At 55.2% G+C, this 20,914-nt stretch overlaps 2 protein-coding genes across 4 annotated transcripts; both read right to left on the reverse strand.

Annotated features, from left to right (window-relative positions):
- Positions 1-222: 222 nt before the first annotated feature.
- Positions 223-6,465, reverse strand: Erfe (erythroferrone). Its single transcript, XM_057763240.1, has 8 exons — positions 6,304-6,465; positions 4,275-4,397; positions 3,273-3,375; positions 2,405-2,667; positions 2,226-2,334; positions 2,049-2,139; positions 1,274-1,352; positions 223-346 (listed from the first exon to the last, which is right to left on the reverse strand). Exons 1-8 carry the CDS (start codon positions 6,463-6,465, stop codon positions 248-250), a joined length of 1,029 nt encoding a protein of 342 aa, XP_057619223.1. The 3' UTR covers positions 223-247.
- Positions 6,466-10,158: 3,693 nt separating this feature from the next.
- On the reverse strand, positions 10,159-20,554 carry Klhl30 (kelch like family member 30). Of its 3 annotated transcripts, none has more exons than XM_057762335.1 (8): positions 20,474-20,554; positions 17,991-18,836; positions 16,769-16,904; positions 14,661-14,747; positions 14,181-14,336; positions 13,067-13,255; positions 12,560-12,705; positions 10,159-11,533 (listed from the first exon to the last, which is right to left on the reverse strand). In XM_057762335.1, the coding sequence occupies exons 2-8, from the start codon at positions 18,762-18,764 to the stop codon at positions 11,276-11,278; spliced, it is 1,746 nt and encodes a 581-aa protein (XP_057618318.1). In that variant the 5' UTR covers positions 18,765-18,836; positions 20,474-20,554; the 3' UTR covers positions 10,159-11,275. The 3 variants fall into 3 exon arrangements, with proteins under 3 accessions (XP_057618318.1, XP_057618319.1, XP_057618320.1); XM_057762336.1 differs by lacking the exon at positions 20,474-20,554 and adding an exon at positions 19,969-20,027; XM_057762337.1 differs by having other exon boundaries at positions 11,519-11,567.
- Between the last annotated feature and the right edge of the window lie 360 nt (positions 20,555-20,914).

Consider the following 20,914-nt stretch of genomic DNA (forward strand, 5'->3'; position numbering starts at 1 on the left):
GCTACCAAATATGCTGAATGGTCCCAGAAGAGCCAAGCGGGGCTTATGATACCCACAAATTGCTGTTGGTTCTGGGAGAGCCTGCTTCCTTCCATTACCTCATCAGGAATGTGCAGGGTCGCTGTGCTGAGAGGTCATGCAGTGCCCAGTGTAGAGGTCCAGGAGGCTTTCTCTTGCACAGAGCCATTGTCATTTGACAAGACATCAGACCACTGTGCTTGGTGAGGATAAGAGCCCACAGCAGCCCTCACAGGCCCAGGAGGATGGCACTGAAGTGGGAGCCGCTGCGTACCATGAGAGAGGAGCCGCTGGCGTTGTCCAAGAATACGGAAGTGTAGTGTCCTGTCTGCAGGGAAGGGCACGTGTCAGCAGAGGCCCTGGGCAGCCTGCAGTGCTCATCGCCGGTCATTGTCCACACTGTGACCTACTCCGCCCCACATGGGAGGAGGGACAGACCTAAGTCCAGAGCCCATGTTGACTAGTCTTATGCTCAAAACTAGTAAGTACATCTGGCTCTTACTCTGTTGTTCCTAGTGTTCCATATCTGTTATGGGAGCAAGCTCCTACCCGGGGCCCTGCTGGGGTTAAAGAGGCTAGCAGCGTCCTCTGCCGCACAGCTTGTCTCCCAGGCCTGCCATGACTGCAGTCATTGTGAGCACTGCTCCAACCTTGCTGCCCCAGCGTGGTCCACGCATCAGTAGCCTAACACTACCTGCTATAGTAAGGATTGAGATCCACCCAGGGTAGTTGCGCCTGAGGTTCCACATGGCACATGCACCCTTAGAATTCAACAGAATTCATGCTTCCAGCACTACAACTGGCTTGAGCCAAACCCCCATCCTGGAGCTAACAGAGCTCCGTCATACGTGAACACTGTCATTCCACACACTTTCCTTTTTAGTAAATCTGTTTTGACATCTGCATCCCTACCACTAGGCAGATCACAGTGGCAAGAGACTGTCACTGAGGTTCCATGTAGGAAATAACTGTCCTGGGCCTCCCATAGTCCCAGAGGGCTCAGGCATCAAGTTCTGTGACCACCCTCCTGGCCTCCTGGGAGGGCCTGGGTGGCTGGAAGCACCTATCACATCATCAGATTCTTGTATGGTCTGAAAGTGAGATTTGTCCCCCAACACAGATCACAGGACCTAAAGCCTGGCTCTTCTTAAGCCAGCACCGGCACTTCAGTATGTCTGAGGGTGCTATGCCCAGTGACCCTGAACACCTGCCAACCCCCCCATACCTCCTGCATGGTCGGCATAGCCTCACACACCTGCAGATAGAGGACACCATTTACTGAGATGGTGAAGAGCTCGCTGCTGTGCTCCATCCCCATGACAGTCTCCAGGGAGCTGTACCCAAGACAGAAAGATGGTCAGCCTGTCCCCAGGCCTCACCAGCTTCATGCACAGTGCCCGCAGCAGCAGCATTCAGTAATCGAGGCTATGTACAGTGAGGCGCTAGGTGCAGAGCCGTCATCCCTAAGAGGGGGCTGTTTGAATCGGGGCATCAAAGGGAGGAAAGACAGGAGAGACAAACGGTGAAAAGGGCACCAAGTCCTGGCTCTCCGAAGGGAAACAAGTACAGGCCAAGATGGGAGGCAGCAGACGACACAGAAAGCCCAAAGCCAGATTAAATCTGACACTTTCCCTGTTCATTCACGCGCCCTCCAGCTGTGCAGAGCACCTGCCCTGTGCCTGGCCCCCATTCCAGGTGCCAGGCAGAGCAGGCTACAGTCCCTGTTCTCATGGATCAGATGAGGCCCACAGGGTGGACACCGCCAGTCATGAGCAATTTAAATCATCGGGGAAATTTCAGAGGTGAGGTGCGGAAGAGTAACCAATGAGGGACCTTGTGGAATTCCCCCCAAAGCCCTTCCAGATATGGCACTCCCTCTGTCCTCTGAGTGAGTGCTCTGGTGTCAGGAAGAGTCAGAAAGGAGGCAGAGCAGAGAAGATCCTGGGAAGGAGTTAGGCAGGATGGGGTCGGGGGTCCCCCACGCCCCAGCGGTAGTAGGAATAGAGGAGGCTCTGTGCACTGGCACTCACGCATTGTGCTGACAAAGAGACTGGATGCAGATCAGCAAGCGTAGACGGTCCCGAGGTCTTGGTGGTCCTCTTCGGGGCTGCTCTGTGAGCGCTGCAGGGAACACAAGCCGAGGTGGTCACGTGAGTGCTGTCAGGGCCAGGGCAGCAGGCGCCCCACCACCATGCCCTGGGCCTCACCCACGTGCAGAGTGGCGGCGAGAGCATAGAAGCCAGACACTGGTGCGGTGTACTGGCCACTGGTCAGGTTCAAGCCTGGGCCTCTGCTGAAGGCTCCCTCGATGTTGGGCTAAGGAGCACACAGGCGAGGTCACCTGGGGTCCGACCCTGCTCCACCCTGCCAGCTGCGCCCCACTCACCAGGTAGTAGACTCCGAGCTCATGAAGCGCGCGCCGCTCCACTTGTGCATCCCGGCGCAGGCGACAGTGGAATGCGGCCTCTACGCGTGGCGCCCGTGGGCCCTGGGTCAGGGCCGCAGCCAGCACCGCCAACAGGGCACCTGGGTCCTGGTCGTGGTCATGCTCCTGGGTGGGCGGGGCCCGGGAGGGGCTGCCCGAGGCTGGTGTGGTGAAATCGCTGGTGCAGTGCTTGGGCTCTGTGCTCTCCCGCTGCAGCACTGCGCCTGACACAGAGCAGTCAGTGGACCACCCCACCCGACGGCCCATAGCCCTGGAGTGTGGGGACTGAGGCTGGCCGCCCCGTGAGTCCTGGGGACACTCCTCCCTGACCCTGCAGCAGACCCTCCATGCTGTCTGCTTTAAGCTCCAGCAGGCGCATATCCAGAACCCAGCACCCTTGTTCTTTAGTCTCCTCAAAAACCTATATTTTTGGAAAAGTTGTGTATAAATACCTATTGTGGCTACAGTGGAGATAACACAAAGGCCTTTCACCTGCTGGAAATGTATTTAAAACAAGCTGCGGGATGGAAGCAGTTCTCCCTGGTACAGCCAACTCCAGAAGATAGAGACAGCCGCTCCCCAGCCCTGGACTGGTCTCCTATCTTGGAGATGGGGTGCTGGTCCCCAGTGAAGAACAGTGAAAGGCAGTCTGCATTCCTCCACGAGCCCTCTGTTATCACATTTCTCCCACTCCCGACCCACCCCGTGGCAGGTAGGACTGTCAACTGAAGAGCAACTTAGCAGGTGCTTGCTGGGTGCCCAAGTCTGCCCTGTAGAGATGCTCTTCTGGCTTACCACAGAGCACGTGCCCACAGGGTGGCACCCTTACCTTTCAGCAATAGCTGGAGCTCCTTCAGTAGAACTTCAGATGGGATAAGGGGGCCTGGGGGGCCCTGAGGACCTGGTGGCCCTGGGGGTCCTGGCAGGCCAAGCTGGAAGGAAAGGTGAGTGGTGAGAACATTTGAGGAAAGGACAAGGGTGACCCCTACTGCCGGGTCCTGCAAGAGAGAAGCAGGCAGGAGAGCTCCCACGGTGGCTGTGGCCTCTTCCCCTCTTGGTGGAGGTCCTTTGGGCCCTCATATCCCTCTGTCATCAAGCAGGGAATGAAAGCCACAGGCCCAGGGAGTGTGAGGCTGGGTTTGTGCTCGTATGAAGTTCACTAGGGCTGGCACAGGGCAGGGCAGGCTCTGTATGCGGAAGAACATTGCAGCTGCCTCTCCTGGTGTGATTCCCAGAGAAAGGACCATTCCAGGCTGCTTCCGAGGACTTGCATCTCATCCTGACATGGGACACACCAGCCAGTCCCCACTGCACTTGGTTCTGGGGCCCCTGAAGGAGTTTGTACTGGTTTGGGTCAGAACCTAAGAGAAGGGAGGCACGTTCCTGCATAGAGAAGAGAAGCCTGGGCAAGGTCAGGTGGCTAAGGGTACAGGGCCAACCCAGCACCTCTCAGGCAGCCAAGGCTGACCTCAATAGAGAGGACGACTCACAGTAAGGCCCAGCCTTGATCCAGAGTCACTTCGAGGAGCTCAATGCGTGAGTCACCAAGTGCCAGCTTCCTGCCCAGGTCAGGACCATACTGAGAGAGCCTCCTGTATCACTCCATCAGTCTGAAGGTACTCTGATTCCCAAACACATGTTGGGCAAGCATCTCTCTCTGGGCATGAGGGAAAAGCTAGAGAGGACCTGGCATCCTAAGGGTATAGGGTGAATGACTAGAACCAGGCTCCTAACTCCAGGCTTGCTGGATCCCAGCTTCATATGTGATTCTTTCCATGGCATTTGCTGTTGGAGACAAGGGTGCTAGGGGGCTGGTGAGGGTGGTGCTTACCTTCAGCCGCCTGGCCTTGGTCCTGCTCCTCCTCTTACTGTTGACGCCCTTGTCACTCTGCCTAACGAAGAGCATCCAGGCATCCCGGGGATCCACACTGTGTGCATGCGGCATGGTCGGCTCCTAGAACACAGGTGGGCACGGGCTGGTTGGTTTGCTCTGTGGTGTTGCTTGGCAGTCACTTGTGTTCTCAGAGATAGCATCACTGGTGTCATCTTTATCATCATCGTCATCTCCCTCCCACCCCGCTGCCCATCCCCAGCCCATGGAGGACGAAACCTCACTGCACTCCTGGGAGACCCCAGGCTGCAGGAAGGTGGGAGTCGGGACTCTGTAGCAGGTGCTCTGAGACACACCTTCCTGCTCTTCCTCCGGATAGACTAGGACAGCATCACCACCCTTGAGAGCCACTGCCACCCCAGGTGCTCGGGAGGTGACTGAATCATGGCTGACAGCAGGTCCTCTTTTCCCTCCCTGCAGTCAGAAACGGCAAAGAGACCAGCCTTGGGTCACTGTGGGTGCTCACAGGCCATGGTGAGCAGAGGCGCCAGGTGAGAGGCCTTGACTCAAGGCCACTGCGTGGAACCTTTATCTTTCTTAACTCCTCCTCCCCCCCCCCCTTTATTTTTTCGTTTTTCAAGACAGGGTCTCTCTGTAGCTTTGGAGCCTGTCCTAGAACTAACTCTCGAGCTCACAGAGATCCTCCTGCCTCTGCTTCCCGAGTGCTGGGATTAAAGGCGTGTGCCACCACCGCCCAGCGTTCTTAACACTTCTAAAACCCTGGCCCAAGTAGTCTAGATCTGAAAGGAGCCTCGTTTCCTGGCAGAGGCCTTTGGCAAATCAGACAGTCGGTGAGCCTCAAGCAGTCTGGGTCCCACACAGGGATGCCAGCTAGGAAGGCAATGGCTCAAAGGATCTTAGAAGAAGTCATGGGCACAGACTCCAGTGTCTGATACAGAGACCCAGGAACTCAGAATGACCCAAACCTGTGCCTTGTGGGTCACAGGCCAGGCTGCTATGCTGGCAAGATGGAGGCTTCCATGCTTCTTCCTGGACTGGCACCCTCATTGGAAATGTATGAAACACTGCTTCCCATTATAGGTCACGACCCTTCCAGGGGGACCAGTGAACTGTGTATGGGCTCAGACCCGTTAGCCATGTTGGTCTGGGGTCCTAGGAGTTGGTTTGGGGCTGGGCAGCTGCCCTGGTCAGTCATGTTCCAGCTATAAGGGAGCTGGTGACGGCTTGACATTCCAAAGAGGGTTCAAGACCAAAACCCCACTGGTAAATTCCAGCCCACTCCTGCTTCCCATTGGTTAGGTCTGTGGGGGAGGGGGCAATACCGACCAAGAGGCGGCTGGGTGAGGTGGGATGAGATGGTGGACGGGACCTTGGGATACCTTGCAAAAGGAGCCCGGGGTTGTAACCATCTCCAGCTATCTTAGTGAATGTTTTGTTGGCCTCTGGGGTGCCGAGGACAGAACTCTGGCCTGGGGTCTTCTTGTGACTGGCCTACAGGGACTCTTCCATGAGCCCTTGCTTCCAGAGTTGAGTGGCTTCAGTGAGGGCTGCCAATTGGCACTCTGCAGGCCTCTGGTCACACCCACCCCAGCCTACATTCCCCCCCATCACACACACACAACTCCCCACCCCAGCATTTCAGGTGGAGATCTTGGGAGAGAAGGGAGGGGCAGAGCCTGGTTATATCAGTCCTTTCTCACGAGCAGTCACCTAACATCTAAGTTAGAAAGTCGCTTAACAAAAACAGCTGGGTCTGAGAGCCCTGCTCTTCTGCTTGCTAGTCTTCCAGTTTTGCTTCGAGCAAGTTATCTGCTTCTCACACCTTCCCCAGCTTCTACTACTGGCTTAGTAGAATTCTGCGGCCAAAGCCACCACACCGTGCTGACGGCTCAACCACACAACCCTTGGTCTCACTGAGCCCCTGCCCGGGGCATTTGAGGTGCTGGACACCTTCCTGCAGTCTTTGGTCCCCTGGAACAGGGAGGTCTGGGGCGCGGGAGCATCTTACCGGTGGGCTGTCGGCAGGCGAGGTGGGCAGCTCGTTCCCGGGCAGCCGCGGATGCGCCTGGTTCCCCCCGGGCGCGGCGGGTCCCGGGAGGCCCATGGCGGCGATCAGGCTGGCGCAGGTGAGCAGCAGGAGAGCTCCAGCGGGGCTGTGAGCGGAGGCCATGCCGGTGGCAGCGACAGCGGCGAGCGAGCGCAGCGGGTCAGGTCCGCGCCTTATAACGCGCTTGAATCCCCCGCCTCGCGCGCGCCGCCCTCTCTGAGGTCGCCCCCTTGCGGCTCGGGCGCGCTCAGCAGGCACCTGGGACCCCGAGAGAAGGCGGGCGCCAGTGGAAGTCCACGTCCACTTACGGCTAACCTCTGTCCTGCTGCAGCCCTGGGTCAACGTGTCGTCTCCTAACCCTGCACCTTCAGCTCTGTAAGACCCCCTTTTCTCCAAGGACATTCAAGAACCCCACTCCACCATTCTGCGTGTCCTCTGAGCGCCCCAGGCTCCCTTCCGTTTCTCCCGATGCCCTGCAAGTCCTAGGCCTTGATGACTTGGAGTATGGAGACCCTCATAGCTCCTCCCTTTCAAGCTTGGGAACCCGGAACTCTTGTGAGATGCTCCTGCTCTTTCCCACGCTGCCACCAGATGTATCTTCAATATTGGAGCCTCTCTGACTCCATCGACAAAACAGCGCCAGGCCTGATCTGGGAGAAGCAGGCCCACTGTTCCTTGGGCAGCTGTCATTGCACTGGCTTGAGATAAGCCAGCACACCTGGCTTTCTTTGGGTTTATTTATTTATTTAGTTTTAATCTTAAATTCTGTGTGTGTGTGTGCTGGCGCGCTCACACGTGCACACACATGCACATGTGAGCGCATGTGCCCTTAAAGGCCAAAAGAGGGGATCTGATGGGGGGCTTGATTTAGAGAGCATGACCCTAAGATGTCAGCAGCCTTATTTCCATCACAGTGAGGGCCCCAGCGGCAGGGCTGACATCAGGATCTGCTACCATGTGAAAAGAATTATTTTTCCAGCGGACTGTCCTAGTGACGTCATGGGTTCTTCCAGAGGGCCCAGCTCTAATCGGTTCTGGTGCTGGCATGGCTTCCTGGACCCTAGCTCAAGGTAATGACGCAGCCCAGGCCAGCCCCATGGCCCTGGGACTCTGGGCTTTTAGGAAAGCCTCCTGATTGTTTGCAGGGTCCCATTTGAACACAAGTCCCTCTGGAGGACAGTGCACAACAAAGCTCACGGGTCATTAGAAATGGGGTCCAGAACCCACAGTACTGATGGAACTATTATTCAGAATTGGAACCCTTGAGGGTGGTGCCTGCATCTGGGTAGAGCTGCTGAAGGAGTGGCCGTAGGACAGGGCAGGCAGAGCTTGGAGTGACCTCCCCATGTGCCTTCTCGCATGGCAGAAATCTAATCCTCATTCTTGTGCCCTCATGTCATGGCCGTGTCCAGGCTTCCTGGCAGTTCAGCGAGCCAAGCTTTCCCAGTGTCCCACTTCCTCCAAAGGAAGGCTGTTGGCTGATGGGGTCATTGGGATGCAATCTCCGTTAACTCAAAGGCAACGGGAGCCTGCCTGAGGCCGACTACCTGTGTGGCCTCTAGAGCACAGGCGGGTAGCTATGGTGTCACCTGGTCTGCCTACCACATGGATGGACCATCTGTGCTCAGATCACATGACTGTCCCCATCACATAAATGAAGAAAATGGAGCACCGAGCTGGGGAGTGTCAGGGAGTCACCAAACGAAAGCACATCCAGGCCCAGCTGCCATGCCTTACAGTCGGCGGCTCTGTGGGCTCCGAGTGCTCCTTTGGGCTCTGAGTGCTCCTCGGGGCTCTGAGTGCTCCCAGGACATGGTGGCTGAAATAAGAATGGCCCTCATAGGCTCATATATTTGAATGTTTGGCCACCAGGAATTGGAACTGTTGGAAAAAATTAGAAGGATTAGGAGGTGTGGCCTTTTTGGAGAAAGTGGGTCACCGAGAGTGGGCTTGGAGGTTCCCAAAGCCCATGCGAGGCCCTGACTCTCTCAGCCTGTAGATCACAATGTAGCGCTCAGCTATTTCTCCAATACCATGTACCCCATATGCTCACTTCCATGATGATAATGGACTAAACCTCTGAAACTGTAAGCCAGCCCCCCATTAAATGTTGTTCCTTTGCAGGAGTTGCCTTGGTCACGCTGTCTCTTCACAGCAATAGAAAAGTAATGAAGGCACGGGGTCTCCAAGTGTTCTTGAGGCCTCTAGGGCTCTGAGGGCTCCTGTAGGCTTCATGAGCTCCTGAGGGCTCTATGTCCTCACTAGAAGCCTCATTAGCCTCAAACATCTAGTTCTTGTTTCCCTTGGGACCCTGAGAAAGGATTCTTTGGCTGCCTGTGGCCTTCCCCTGCATTACATGTGGGTCTGTCTACAGAAGGATCTCATGAGTGACCAGTGTGCCCGAGTTTCTGTGTGGTTTGCTGGTGAGTGTCCCCTTTCCCACCCATCTGTGTCCCTAGGGTGGCTTTCGTGGACTGTGCCCCTCTTTCCCATCCCTAGGTTCTGGTTGGTTTGGCCAGGGGGCGGCACTAGCAGGGGATGGGGACAGGAGAGTTCGGGACATCTTTCGTGCACAGCAGGCACTGTGACTGTAGTTGTGCTCCCTGGCAGCTCTCTCAGCACCATCCACTGTCTTCCTGTGTCCCAAGAAGCAGGTGGTCAGGGTACCCTGTGTTGTTAGCTCTTGGCATTTCCACAGCTCTGCCTGGACTCCCTTGAAGCTGGCCCCCAGCTGGAGATGCCCTTTAGACTCTCAGCTCCCCAGCTGGAGGAACTTTCCTCTTGGAACACTGAGCATGCCACTGATCCAGACAGGCCTGATGAGGCACAATTCAGCAAAGCTGAGGACCATGCCCTGGACAGCATGTGTTCCCACGCCAGGACTTCCCCCGCTCACACTTGTCCCGAGATGCATGGCCTTTCCAACTTCCCGCTTCTTTCTTTTTTCTTTCTTTCTTCCTTCCTTTCTTCCTTTCTTCCTTCCTTCCTTCCTTCCTCCCTCCCTCCCTCCCTCCCTCCCTCCCTCTCTCTCTTTTTCTTTCTTTCTTTCTTTCTTTCTTTCTTTCTTTCTTTCTTTCTTTCTTTCTTTCTTTCTTTCTTTGTGTGTGTGTGTGTTTTTGAGACAGGGTTTCTCTATGTAACAGCCCTGGCTGTCCTGGAACTCACTCTGTAAACCAGGCTGGCCTCGAACTCCCAGAGATCCGCCTGACTCTGCCTCCCTAGTGCTGGGATTAAAGGCGTGTGCCACCACTGCCTGGACCAACTCCCCATTTCTGATTAGAGTTAGCTGCACTCTTTTGGCCTTTACCGTTGAACAGCCCTGGAAAGGCACACTTAGAAAACACAGTAGGACATTTCCCCATGGGCAGAGCCCTGGGATGGCTCACTTGGGAGCCATTCTTCCTAATCCTTCTAATCCTTTCAAACAGTTCCACTCCTGGTGACTAAGTATTCAAATGGCCTACGGGAGCCATTCTTATTCAAACCACCATACCCTGGGAGCACTCAACCCAAGTCTGGATTCCCTTCTGTTAGAAGCCAACACCCATATACCCTGCCCTTTTTGATCTCTGGGTTAGTCTAGGAGCAAAGTGAATCTGGACTTACAAAAGCAGGATGGAACTGAGTTTTGTCCTCAGAGCCCAGGGTGTCAGGGGCCACTCTAGTCCCCTGGGCTGGGCCTGGCGAAGTCCACATGCAGTGGGAGCTGGGGCCACTCAAGGCCTCAGTGGGTAGTAGCTGGTGTTGGCCCAATCAATTCCCAACCCACAGTCTAGATCCTCACTAGACTCTAACAGACAGACCATGCCACTCACACACAGTGAGAGTCCTTTATTGTTTGGTTACAAATCTAGTGCCTCGTTCTGGAGGAGAGGAAGAGGGAGAAGAAACAAAGGAAGTAAAGATGGGAGGGAGGAAAAAAACCACAGAGAATATGTGGAGATTGAGCCACACACAACCTCAGTAAGACTAAAGTCCAAATCACATCCCGACCAACAGAGGAGCCCATCAGATATTAGCCCCACCCCATCCCAGCAGATCATTGGGAGTGAACTTCTGACATAGCCAGGGGCCATCTCCAGAAGTCCCTGAAGACTGGGGTGACGGGGTCGCATATCAGCTATTTACATTATAATTTATAACAGTAGCAAGATTACAGTTATGAAGAAACAACAAAACAATTTTATGGTGTGTGTGTGGGGGGGGTCAGCACAACATGAGGAACGTATTAAAAGGTCTCAGCATTAGGAAGGCTGAGAGCCACTCTCTAAGGGGATCCTCCACTGTCTTACTCTCCTGCCCCGTACCACATCCTGGTGTCTCCTCAGGGGCTGCCTTCTGATGTCAGAGGTACCTCTGGTGGGGCAGGAGCCACCTTCATCCCAGAAGCAGATCTGTAAACACGGTACCAACATGTAGAAGCCAGGAATGGGGAGAACCTGGCCTTTATCCAGTCACCCCATGCGGGGTGAATGTGGAATCTGAGGAAAGAGGGGAGAGAGGAAGCTGTGGACATGGTCAAAGAGCTGTGGTGAGCACCCAAACTTGAGGTCCTGGCTCAGAGTTCTGGGTACCCCCATTGAACCCCTAATTTGTGCAGCTTCCTCTCAAAACCATGGATGGGTAGAGCAAGAAGAGCTGACACTTTGGAGCCTGTTTGCCTGGCGAGTGTAGTCCAGGATCCCTCAGCTTCCTTCTCTGAGGTCTTCAGAGCTCTCTCCCCGACCAAACATTAGCGTCAGGGTCTCACTCTCATCGCTGGTCACAAAGTTTGGTAGCACCGGAGACCAGAGCTGTGTCCTCAGCTGTGACATCTGATATTGAGCCCAGCCCAAGCCCTGGAGGGGGCAGCAGCTTACAATGAACGGAAGACAAGCACAAAAGGAGCCATTCTGCAGAGCAATGAAGAACTGACCCAGGAGCGCCTCCCTTCCTAGTGCTCCTGACCGGCACTGGGGCTGAAGGGCTGCGTCCACTTCGAGATGTCCAGAAAGATGGTAGAGGCCCCGTGATAGAGCCAGAGACGAGGTAGGGAGCCGTGGCGGGCCCAGGAATCCCTCACAGTGTCGTAGGCCTCCATCTCCACATGGTAGTCGCCGTCCATGCCCTGCCAGCGGCCGCCTGTCACATACAGCGCGTCACCCAGAGAGACCAGGGCGCCGTTCTCGTGTAGGCTGTGTTGAGACTGCACCTGTGGATGGCAGCTGTCAGGGGCCAGTGGGCAACTGGAGGGTGGAAATAAGGATGCCCTTAGTGGGGCTGGGGACAGTCAGCTGACCCTGAATCCCTGAGCTCAGCCACTGCCCACTGGGCTTAGACCAAAGGCTTTACCAGTGAGACCATGGTCTCTCACCAACCTATGTCTAACAGGCTGTCTCTCTCCTTCAGGCTCTGGTGTCAAGGATTGAAATGGGGTACTGAGGTCTGAGCCCAGAGCTGCCTCCAGTGGGGTCAGGTTGAGCCTTGGCTGCACTGCAGCTCTCATGGAGAGGACAGATGGACCAGAAAAAGCCTGCGTTGCCTCCTCATGAAGAGGCTCGGGGAAGCAGCCCCCTGGCAAGGCTTGCTCTCTGCCTCTTCCGCTACCATAATGGGGCCTCACATCAGGGAACACTGAAACCAGAGGGCAACTGTGGGCAGTGGGACTCAGTGGGTACTCTGTCCTCAGGTTGGCTTATCAGGATCCTGGGACTGGGAACTGAGAGGTAGGTGGACTGGTCCAGAACATCAGTCTGAAACTGAGGAGAAAGGCCAGGCTCTGGTTCCTTGCAAGGGAGTCTGGACATGCTCACCTCCTACCCCTTCCTGGGCCTACTGGCTAAAAATGACGGGCAAGTTGAGATGGCACCCCCCACCCTCTTAGCTCAGGATCTGCCTGCTTTTGATCTCCCATGGGGTGGGATGCTCACCACCCCACGGCTAACAAATGATTCTTCCTTTCTATCTCTGGCTGCCCCAGAGGCACTCACCCTGAACATGGATCTGATCCCTGAGAAGGGAACACAAGAATTCAGAGAAAAGGGACTTGACAGTGACCAGCAGCTATGGTCTGTGTCTCCATCGTCCCTGGTACTGTCTAGAGAGAGCCTGGAGGCCTACCCTGCGTCTCTGTTGGCATCTGGGGCATTCCTCCACACTTCCATTCTGTTGCATCTGTGGGGTATCAGGAATTCAAGACTCCACGAGGGTGAACAGAGGGAGGCATGGGGAAACTCACCTTCTGCCACAGGTTGGCCCCCGGGTCATACACGTAGACTTTCTTCGTGTTGTCACCAATGAGATAGAGGGCTCCATTCAGGGCAGCGCAGCGTGGAGAGGACAGGTACTTGGGCAGGAAAGGTGAGGCGATCACACTCCATGCATCTGCGGGGCACATGGATGGCAACTTCACCAGGAGGAGGGGGCAGCTCCTCACTGGGGAAGGTCATGAGGGCTCCGCTCTGAGGGTTCCAGAGCTCCAGCACCCTCAATGCCTATGAAACAAGCCTGGGCAAGTGGGCTGTGAGGCCTTGACTGCCCCTCACTGGGCCATGAGGGGTGCAGGAGGGGTTTGATCTGGCCGCCCTCCTGCCTCGTTCCCACAGGCTTCGGGGAGTCCCTGGGGCTCTGCATCTATCCAACCCACACCTCCCCATGTGGCTGTCCTTCTGCCAGGTTCAGAAACTACAAGGCCCGCCCGGACATGTCCCCTTGGGAGTACAGGCCATCAGGGAGGCCTGCCCACCTGTCACAGGGGTGTAGCACTGGAGAGCCAGCCTGTTGTACTTGCAGGCACTGGAGCCCACTAGGTAGAGGCGTCCCTGGCAGCTGGCAGCCGAGAAGTTGCTGACATACTTGAGGGCTGGACTGACAGGAGTCCAGCTGTCCGTGTAGGGGTCATACCGCTCCACCTCTACCGCATCCAAGGCAGTGCCTACAGAAGGATGTCCTTAGCTGGGTGGGGGCTGGGCACTGGGGTCTAGACATAGGAGAAGGTCCTGAAAATGTAGGGTGTCAGAGATGGCTCCAGGGCTCCAGGAAGGGAAGGTGAATGATGGAGGTAGAACCTGGGGAGGGAGTGAACTGGGCCCCCTCATAGGCAGGGCCTTTCCAAGACCACACCAAGAAGTGGTATGGGGGTGGGATGGTAGGCACTGGTCCCTAGGGCAAGTCCTGGGAGAACAGGTTGTAAGGCATAAAACTATGGCAATAGCCCCCAGTGGAATGGATGAGCCAATTGTAATAACTTATTATAAGTACATGCGTCTGTGAGAGCCCAAGAAATGAGTCTCTGGGCACCCCAAGGTGCCTGGGTCTCAGGTCTATGGGTGCTCTTTGTTTCCTGGCCAGGAACACAGCAATTATTAGAGAAAGGGGCAGTCCCCTAAGGCATTAGAAATGACTTCGATCCACTGTCGCCTGCGGCTCTTCGGGGCCACCTCTAGGTCTTATTTTAATATTCATCTAGCCAGTATGCTCTCCAGAGAAAGTCTTTGCTGTAGCACTGGGGCATCTGAGTGATGAGGTGGTCCCTGTGGCAGGCTGATAGCAGCATGCAGGTCACTGTGGGTCATTCACCCTCAAGACTTTCCAGTGACCCTGAACTGAGGTTTGAGTCCCTGTTTCTGGGGGTGTGTGTGATCATTCCTGCTGGTTCTGGGTCTCTGAGTTCTCCGGGACAGGAAAACAGGGACTGCCTGTCCAAGATGATCCAGACAGGGGTTCTGAGGACAACCTGCATGGGGTTCACTGACCCCAGAAGGCAGAGAGCTCTCCCCAGCAACATCCCCAATGAGGGATGGGGTGGGGACCGATGGCTCTAGGAATGAGGGGCATGATGACGGGGAGGGAGACCTCACCACCTATGGCATAGATCTCTCCGTTCAGGGCTGTACTGGCGTGGTTCGTGCGGGCCTTCAGCATGGGTGCCACAGGTTTCCAGACAGCTTCCTTCAGCGGGAAGCACCAGGCTTGGGTGGTTGACCAGGTGTCTGTTTTGGTACCCCGTGAGCCACCTGCCAGAGAGAGGTTCAGTACACACAGTGGTGGCTCCTAGCACTTATCAGCGGACTGAATTTTTATTCATTTGCTTTAGAATTGTTTTGATTTTTGGTTGTGTGCATTAGGCTGGCCTTAAGCTTGCTATTTAGCCAAGGATGACCTTGAGTTTCTGCCCCCCCCCATCTCCACCTCTGGAAATTCCTCACTTTCAGATGTATAGAAAGGTCTGGAAGGTCTTAGGAGACTTTCCAGGCTCCTATTGGGCAGGAGAGCTGGTTGGAGAGGCCAGTGCAGTACCACGTTGTTCAGGGGATCCTTAGGAGCTCTGGGCCACCCACCTGTGACATAGACATCACTGTTGAGCGCTGCCAGGGAGAAGCCCCACTTGTGGTAATCAGGGAAGTCTGGGAGTGCCATCCACTGCCCTGGTAGGGAGAGAGGCAGAAGGTCAGAGTGGCAGTGTTCCTGCAGGTCCTCTGCTCCCCCGACTGCCCTGGCTCCATTTTTAGAATCTGAGTGTAGGAACGTCCCCTCCCCCACACTAGTGATGAAGAAAACAGTGTCAGAGACATCCTGGGGTGTCCCAGTTCATCGCTTTCCCCACGGCACCCCTTAGAGCCTGGGCCCAGGCTGGACAAGAGTGGAATAAGGGTATAAAAGGCAGCTCAAGATCTGCAGGCTGCTGGCACTCTGGCCTGAAGCCCATCCTGCTGACCCTAAATGGACCTAGTCCGCCTCTGCCACAGAGGGTATTGACTGTGTGGACATTACGCATCCATTTATCCATCCATCCCGAGTCTCTCTCCAGTTACAAGGCAGACAGGATGTCCAGAGAACGAGATACCAGCCTTGCAGCAGGTAGAGCGGAGTCCAAATCCTGGCTTGCATGCACCTGTTGTGTGACCTTAGACAAGGCCCAGCCTTGCCTTCCCTATCTATAGAATGGGGGTGACCTGGATCTGAGAGATGACCCAGCCAGTAAAGATGGCTCTTGTCATCAAGACTGATGATCTGAGTTTGATCCCTAGATGTCACATGACAGAAGAAGATAACCAATTCCCACAAGTTGTTTCCACCTGTGCACCATGGCGTGTGCACACCCCATAGATAGATAGATAGATAGATAGATAGATAGATAGATAGATAGATAGATAGATAGATGATAGATAGACAGATAGATAGATAGATGATAGATAGATAGATAGAAGATAGATTGATTGATAGATTGATAGATGATAGATGATAGATAGAAGATAGATAGATAGATTAGATAGATGATAGATAGATAGATAGATAGATAGATAGATAGATAGATAGATAGATAGATAGATAGATAGATAGATAGATTTGAAAAGGTGTGATATGAGATACGGGACACATGGGAAGTGCCCACCGGTGGAGGCTGTTAGGCTGCTGTTGCTGTTGTGAGGGACAGAGCAATGAGGAGAGCTTTGAAAGAAACCATCATGAGATCATAGGCGTGGGAAAGTCAAATCCTATGAATGGACTCATTGCAAGTGTTTGTGGGAGACCAGGCCTTGGGGAAGTCCCCTGGAATACTGTTGACTGTTTATGACAGTTTGGGAACATGTAGAATTCTAGGACTCACGGTGAGCCGGGCCTGGCGCCCTGGATGGGAACGGAGTGTCCCCTGATTCATGTCTGTGTCACCCCAGGGTGAGGATGGCCCAACAATCAGCAAACCGTTGTTGCCAGCCAGCTGCTCTCTTCTGACGTCAACCCCAAATCCCTACTCGTCAGTCTCTGACCTAGTCTACTGGCTTTGGGCTTCCTCCAGCCCGCCAGAGCTGCTGCAGTGGGTGCTGGCGACCTGCCTCAATCCTGGAGCCAACCAGCCCACATCAGCTTTTTCCCAAGAGCCCTCCTGGGCAGACGGCCTGTGGGGTGCCCTACTACCCTTCCCCAGGCCTCTTTATAGCCATGGGAACCCATTTCACAGATGAGAAAAATCAAGACACACCCAGGGAGGTTAAATGACCTGTCTCAGGGTCACATTGGATTCCAGTTTGGGCTGACGCAGAAGCTGAACTTTAACTCCTGGGCTGTCTGCCCCCTCTTAGCTCCCGTTTCCCTGCTAGAGCCTTGGTTCCCACACTGGGTGCACAGGGCAGGGAAACCTAGGGCAACTAATGGGCTAAGACACCCACCCTGAGTAGCATGTTCTTGGCTAGGAGACCTTTTATCCCAGCCCCCAGGGCCTAATAAAAACCAGAGGTGGGGCTTCTGCTGGAGGGAGAACCAACTGAAAGTATTACCCAGCTCCTCATAGCCTCCAGGCTCCCCTGCAAGCCTGGTAAGGTCTGACACTCAACCTTCTGCAGGTAGGCCTTGTCAGGTCCCCCCCCCCCATTCTTTGAACACCTCACTGGCTCTACCCCAAGGTGGTGCATGGATCATGTCCAGGACAAGCATGGCAGGTACTTACTGGCCTTGGTGTTGTAGAAGGCAAAGTTCCCAGTGTGGCGGCTAGGTTCTTCACCACCCTCCTCGTCCTCCTCCAGTGCCCGCCCTCCTACGACCACCAGTACCTCCTGCATCTTCTGTGGGTGGCCAGGAAGTTCCTGTGGGTGGGAGCAGGTCAGAGTGGCCAGCCACTGTCTGTCCAGTGCAAGGGCCCATGGGTGTTGATTTGTCCGTGTCTGTGCTTGAGGTTAGGTGGGCCTTAGCATGTGCGTATGCATCTGTGAGCACCTGTGCATGCATGTTTGCATGGACTGTGCATGGTGGTGCACACCCCTGCCCTGTGAATGCCCCTACCCCATGGCTACCCCCACTCCATCCACACACCCTTAGCCAGTGCACACCCCCAACCTGTCCATACCCTTACCCCCTGCACACCCTAACCCATACATAACCTTTCCCAGGGTACACCTCCCACACCCCCCCCACCCCATCCATACTCTTACTCCCTGCACACCCCCACCCCATCCACGCTCTTACCCAATGCACACACCCACCCCATCCACACTCTTACCCAGGGCACACAGCCACCCCATCTACAACCCCACCCTGTGAAGAGCCGTGTCTCACAGAAGTCACAAAGGGCTTTCCCAGGTACTCCCGATTACCCTTGGGGCAACCACAGCTAGGCCGGTCACTGTCAGGTCCCGCCTGATGCCAGATCACTGCCAGCATGAGCGGGACTGGAACTCCATAAAGGTTCAGTCGGAGCCTCAGGAGCCCTTGGTGCCAGTTACAGGCCCAATAGTGCCGCTGGGCCAATGTCCTGGATAGTTTTCCCTCGTCATCCTCCCATCCAACTCCTGTGTTTCCCTCCTGTTCACCTTGCACCCAGCTCTGATGCTGAGTCCTCTAGGGAATTCTTCCTGACTGTCTGTCCTCACCAAGATGCCCCTAGAATCTCCCCAGTGCTGCCCTTTCCACTGTGCATTAGATCTGTATTTAGACTCATCCTCACTCAGTGGTAGGCTTCTTAAAGATAGAGACAGGCTTAGGTTCTTCCCCTGGTACTCAGAGTGAGGCACAGCTGGTAGATGAACCATGATGCTCTCTCAGGGGACCAGTCTTAGCAGGGAGCCATACTCAGTCAGGCACTTTGAGGGTGCCCACTCTTTTCTCCCCACGCGAGTGGGAATTCTAGGCTCCTCCTCCACACCTTGGGTGGAAGTCCCCTGCCCGTCACTCACCCCACTGTGGCCCTGGGACAGGGCCTCCTGGCATGCCTCTGACTCCTGAATCAGCGGCTCTGTGGCCAGCAACTGCTGTACGCAGGGCCTCGGGACAGCATCCAGATGCACCAGGCTAAGGAGTTCGGGCAGATGGGCAGACCGGTCCTGGGGGTCATGGCGCACCCAGCGCAGCAGGGCCTCGAGCCGACTCTGCTCCGGTTGTACCTGCAGCAGGTCACTGGCCAGACAGGTGGCCAGTCGGTCTCTAGGCAGCTGCAAAAACTCATCCTCCTGGGCCACCGCCTCGAAGTTCTCCCTCAGGAAGGCCCAGGCTTTGGCCGCCACGCCTAACAGCCCCTGCTGCTCCCCAAACTCGCAGATGCCCAGGCAGTTGGTGGCGTCTAACTGCTGCTGGAGGTATCGGCCACAGACCTTCTGCACAGTGGGGAAGTGAAGGCGCGAGGCGGTACGGGTCAGCACCTCCACATTATTCTGGGTGATGGTCAGCCGGCCTGTGTACACAAAGTCCACCAGCTGTGCCACCGCGACCGGCTCTACGTCGCGCAGCTCCACACGGGCCGAAAAGCTCTCAGCAAAGTCTCCGCCAAACATGGCGTGGAAGTAGGGGCTGCTCAGAGCCAGAAGGCTGCGGTGGCAGGGCAGCTCCTGGTTACCAACCAGGAGTGTGACATCGGCCAGCTTGGGCAGGGAACGCAGACGCTGAAGGCCGTCCAGCATGTCTTGGGCATGTGAAGGCAGTTGGAAGTCCAGGTTGTCGAGATTCCTCACCATGATGAGTGCCCACAGAGACCCTTGTGGCCTACCCTCTTCCCCAGAAGTAGAACCTGGGGCTCGCCTGAGCTCCTAAGTAAGAAAACAGGGTCAGATATGAGAGCTACCATCTCATTCACCTATGATTCATTGTATGACTGTCTGGGCACCAGTCATTCTCAGCCCTGGCAAGTGCCCTCTTACTGCATGTTGCCAGTGTGGGGGCATTTTGGGCATCCCACATCCTGCTCTCTCCTAGGTCCTCAGTCCTATGGGCAAGCAGACTGCTGCTTCCACTTTATAGGGAGGGAAAGGAGGGTTAGATCTACCCATAGCCAACTAGTTAGGGTAATACTGGACCATGCAGAGAACAGAAGCCCTAGGCCTCCTATCTTCCATAGCACAGACTTCCTGGGCTAGGAAACCTCTCTGCTCCAAGCACCCAAAAGGTTTCCTCCCTCCGGCTCCATGTTGCTGGGCAAGCCACTGGAGGTGTTTTTAGGTTTTGCCCTGCACCGTTGGTTTTCACAACCTGTCTGCATGACCTTACTGGGTGACTTGGTTGAGCCACATCCTCTCTGATCCTGTTTCCTTGACTTCTGATGGAGAGACTAAAGGTGAAAAGGCTTTGGGTCACCCTCTGGGACAGTCCCTATACACAGCCACTTCCTGCGCTCACATTTGGCCCCACGGTCAGGCTGCCAGGCGAATGCTGTCATTTTACAGAGAACTTGACACAGAGACTCTCTGCTCAAGACCACAGAGCTGGGAAGCGGGGCAGCCAGCAATGGAATTCAGAACCAAGCTTGCAACTGGGAACTCAGTTTTAACTCTGACAACTTTCCCATCACGTTGTGTATGTGGCCTGTCAGCGGACCAACTTCTAGACTTAACTATTTTCATGTCTGGTATTTCACCCGAAGGAAACCGCCAAAGAAATAAACAGTCATTGGTCATAGCAGGGCACGCCTGCAATCCCCACCCTCAGAAAGCTGAGCCACGTGGGGTTACCAGCAAGCTCCAGGCCTGCTTGGATTACATAGTGAGACCTTGCCAAAAATATTCTTTTAGAAAGAAAGAAGGGACGGGAAAATGAGAAAATCAAGGGACAAATCCTATCCAGGGAACTGGCAAACCACAGGGTCTGTGACTGGGGTGGGCTCGGAACTTGAGGCCTATGTCCCAATCCCTGACGCAATCTCCTTCCTACAGCACAGGGACCTACCTGAGGACTTCTTCAGGACCAGGCCTGCAAAGGGAGGCTCAGGGACTGGTGACTTCAAGGCCCCCATACCCACCAGGATAATCTATCCTGTTTAACTTCTTGAGGAGGCCTCTGACTGGGGTTATAATGTATCAGCTGGGACCTATGTAGGGCACGCCCACAGTTCTTGCATTCCGGTCATTGCTGGGCTCTTTGGCTACAGACTAGGGCTACAGTGGTGCAGTCAGGCCTGTGCGCTCAGCACCTCTCCAAGGGGCCTCAGAGATATCTGCTGCCACCGCCTGCAGTCCACAGAGGCTGGAGGGTAGAGGGGAGTTTAGAGTCTTACCAGGACTGCCCATGGGTGAGAAGGCAGAAGGGCAATGGCTTTAGTCTAGCCTGGCCGATGTGGCTCTGGCTGCATTCCTAGGGTCCAGCTTCCCTCTCTGAACCCATCAGATCCCCCAGGAACTCCTTACCTGTAAAGGACTCTACTAAGCTTCTCCTGTAGATCCCGTGATCTTACCTGTTAGTAGACTTCCTTAGGGTCCCTTGCTGAGATCGTAGACCAAAGGGCAAGACTTAGGCTGAAGTGTGGCCCACAAAGGAGGCCTGCCGGGCTGGGCTGGGCTGGGCAGGCCACGTGGGAACTTAGGGGTATTTTTAGCCTCTGTATGGAGGGAGGGGGAGACTGGAGGGGGAGGGCGTGAGGTCACAGCTCTTCGAAGACTGTCTCCTCTGAAAGCCCACATTGTCAGCATCACACAGGAGATGTCTGGGTACCCGAGTGCTAGAATGGACAGGAGGAGCCTCTCGGGCAAGCGGGTGCTTTGATTCATGTCCTAGGCAATCAGGTTGAGCTGGGGAAGCTGAGAATGTGAGATGGAGACATGGAAGGGTGGAGACACCAGGATTCTGCCTGCCCTGGGGCCTGTGGGATCCATAGAAAACTGCCCAGGTCCAACAC

The sequence above is a fragment of the Chionomys nivalis genome, chromosome 2 (genome assembly GCF_950005125.1).
Source record: "Chionomys nivalis chromosome 2, mChiNiv1.1, whole genome shotgun sequence".
Taxonomy (NCBI): Eukaryota; Metazoa; Chordata; class Mammalia; order Rodentia; family Cricetidae; genus Chionomys; species Chionomys nivalis.

Excerpts from the sequence above, each read along its gene's own strand:
- Erfe (XM_057763240.1), bottom strand. The coding sequence starts at position 6,465 with ATGGCCTCCGCTCACAGCCCCGCTGGAGCTCTCCTGCTGCTCACCTGC. Across the intron at positions 1,353-2,048 it reads TCTCTTTGTCAGCACAATGC|CTCCCTGGAGACTGTCATGG; the intron begins GTGAGTGCCAGT and ends TCTTGGGTACAG. Across the intron at positions 347-1,273 it reads ATGGTGTCCTCTATCTGCAG|ACAGGACACTACACTTCCGT; the intron begins GTGTGTGAGGCT and ends CCTTCCCTGCAG.
- Klhl30 (XM_057762335.1), bottom strand. The coding sequence starts at position 18,764 with ATGGTGAGGAATCTCGACAACCTGGACTTCCAACTGCCTTCACATGCC. Across the intron at positions 16,905-17,990 it reads TGTCCCAGGGCCACAGTGGG|GAACTTCCTGGCCACCCACA; the intron begins GTGAGTGACGGG and ends TCCCACCCACAG. Across the intron at positions 14,337-14,660 it reads CAGTGATGTCTATGTCACAG|GTGGCTCACGGGGTACCAAA; the intron begins GTGGGTGGCCCA and ends TCTCTCTGGCAG.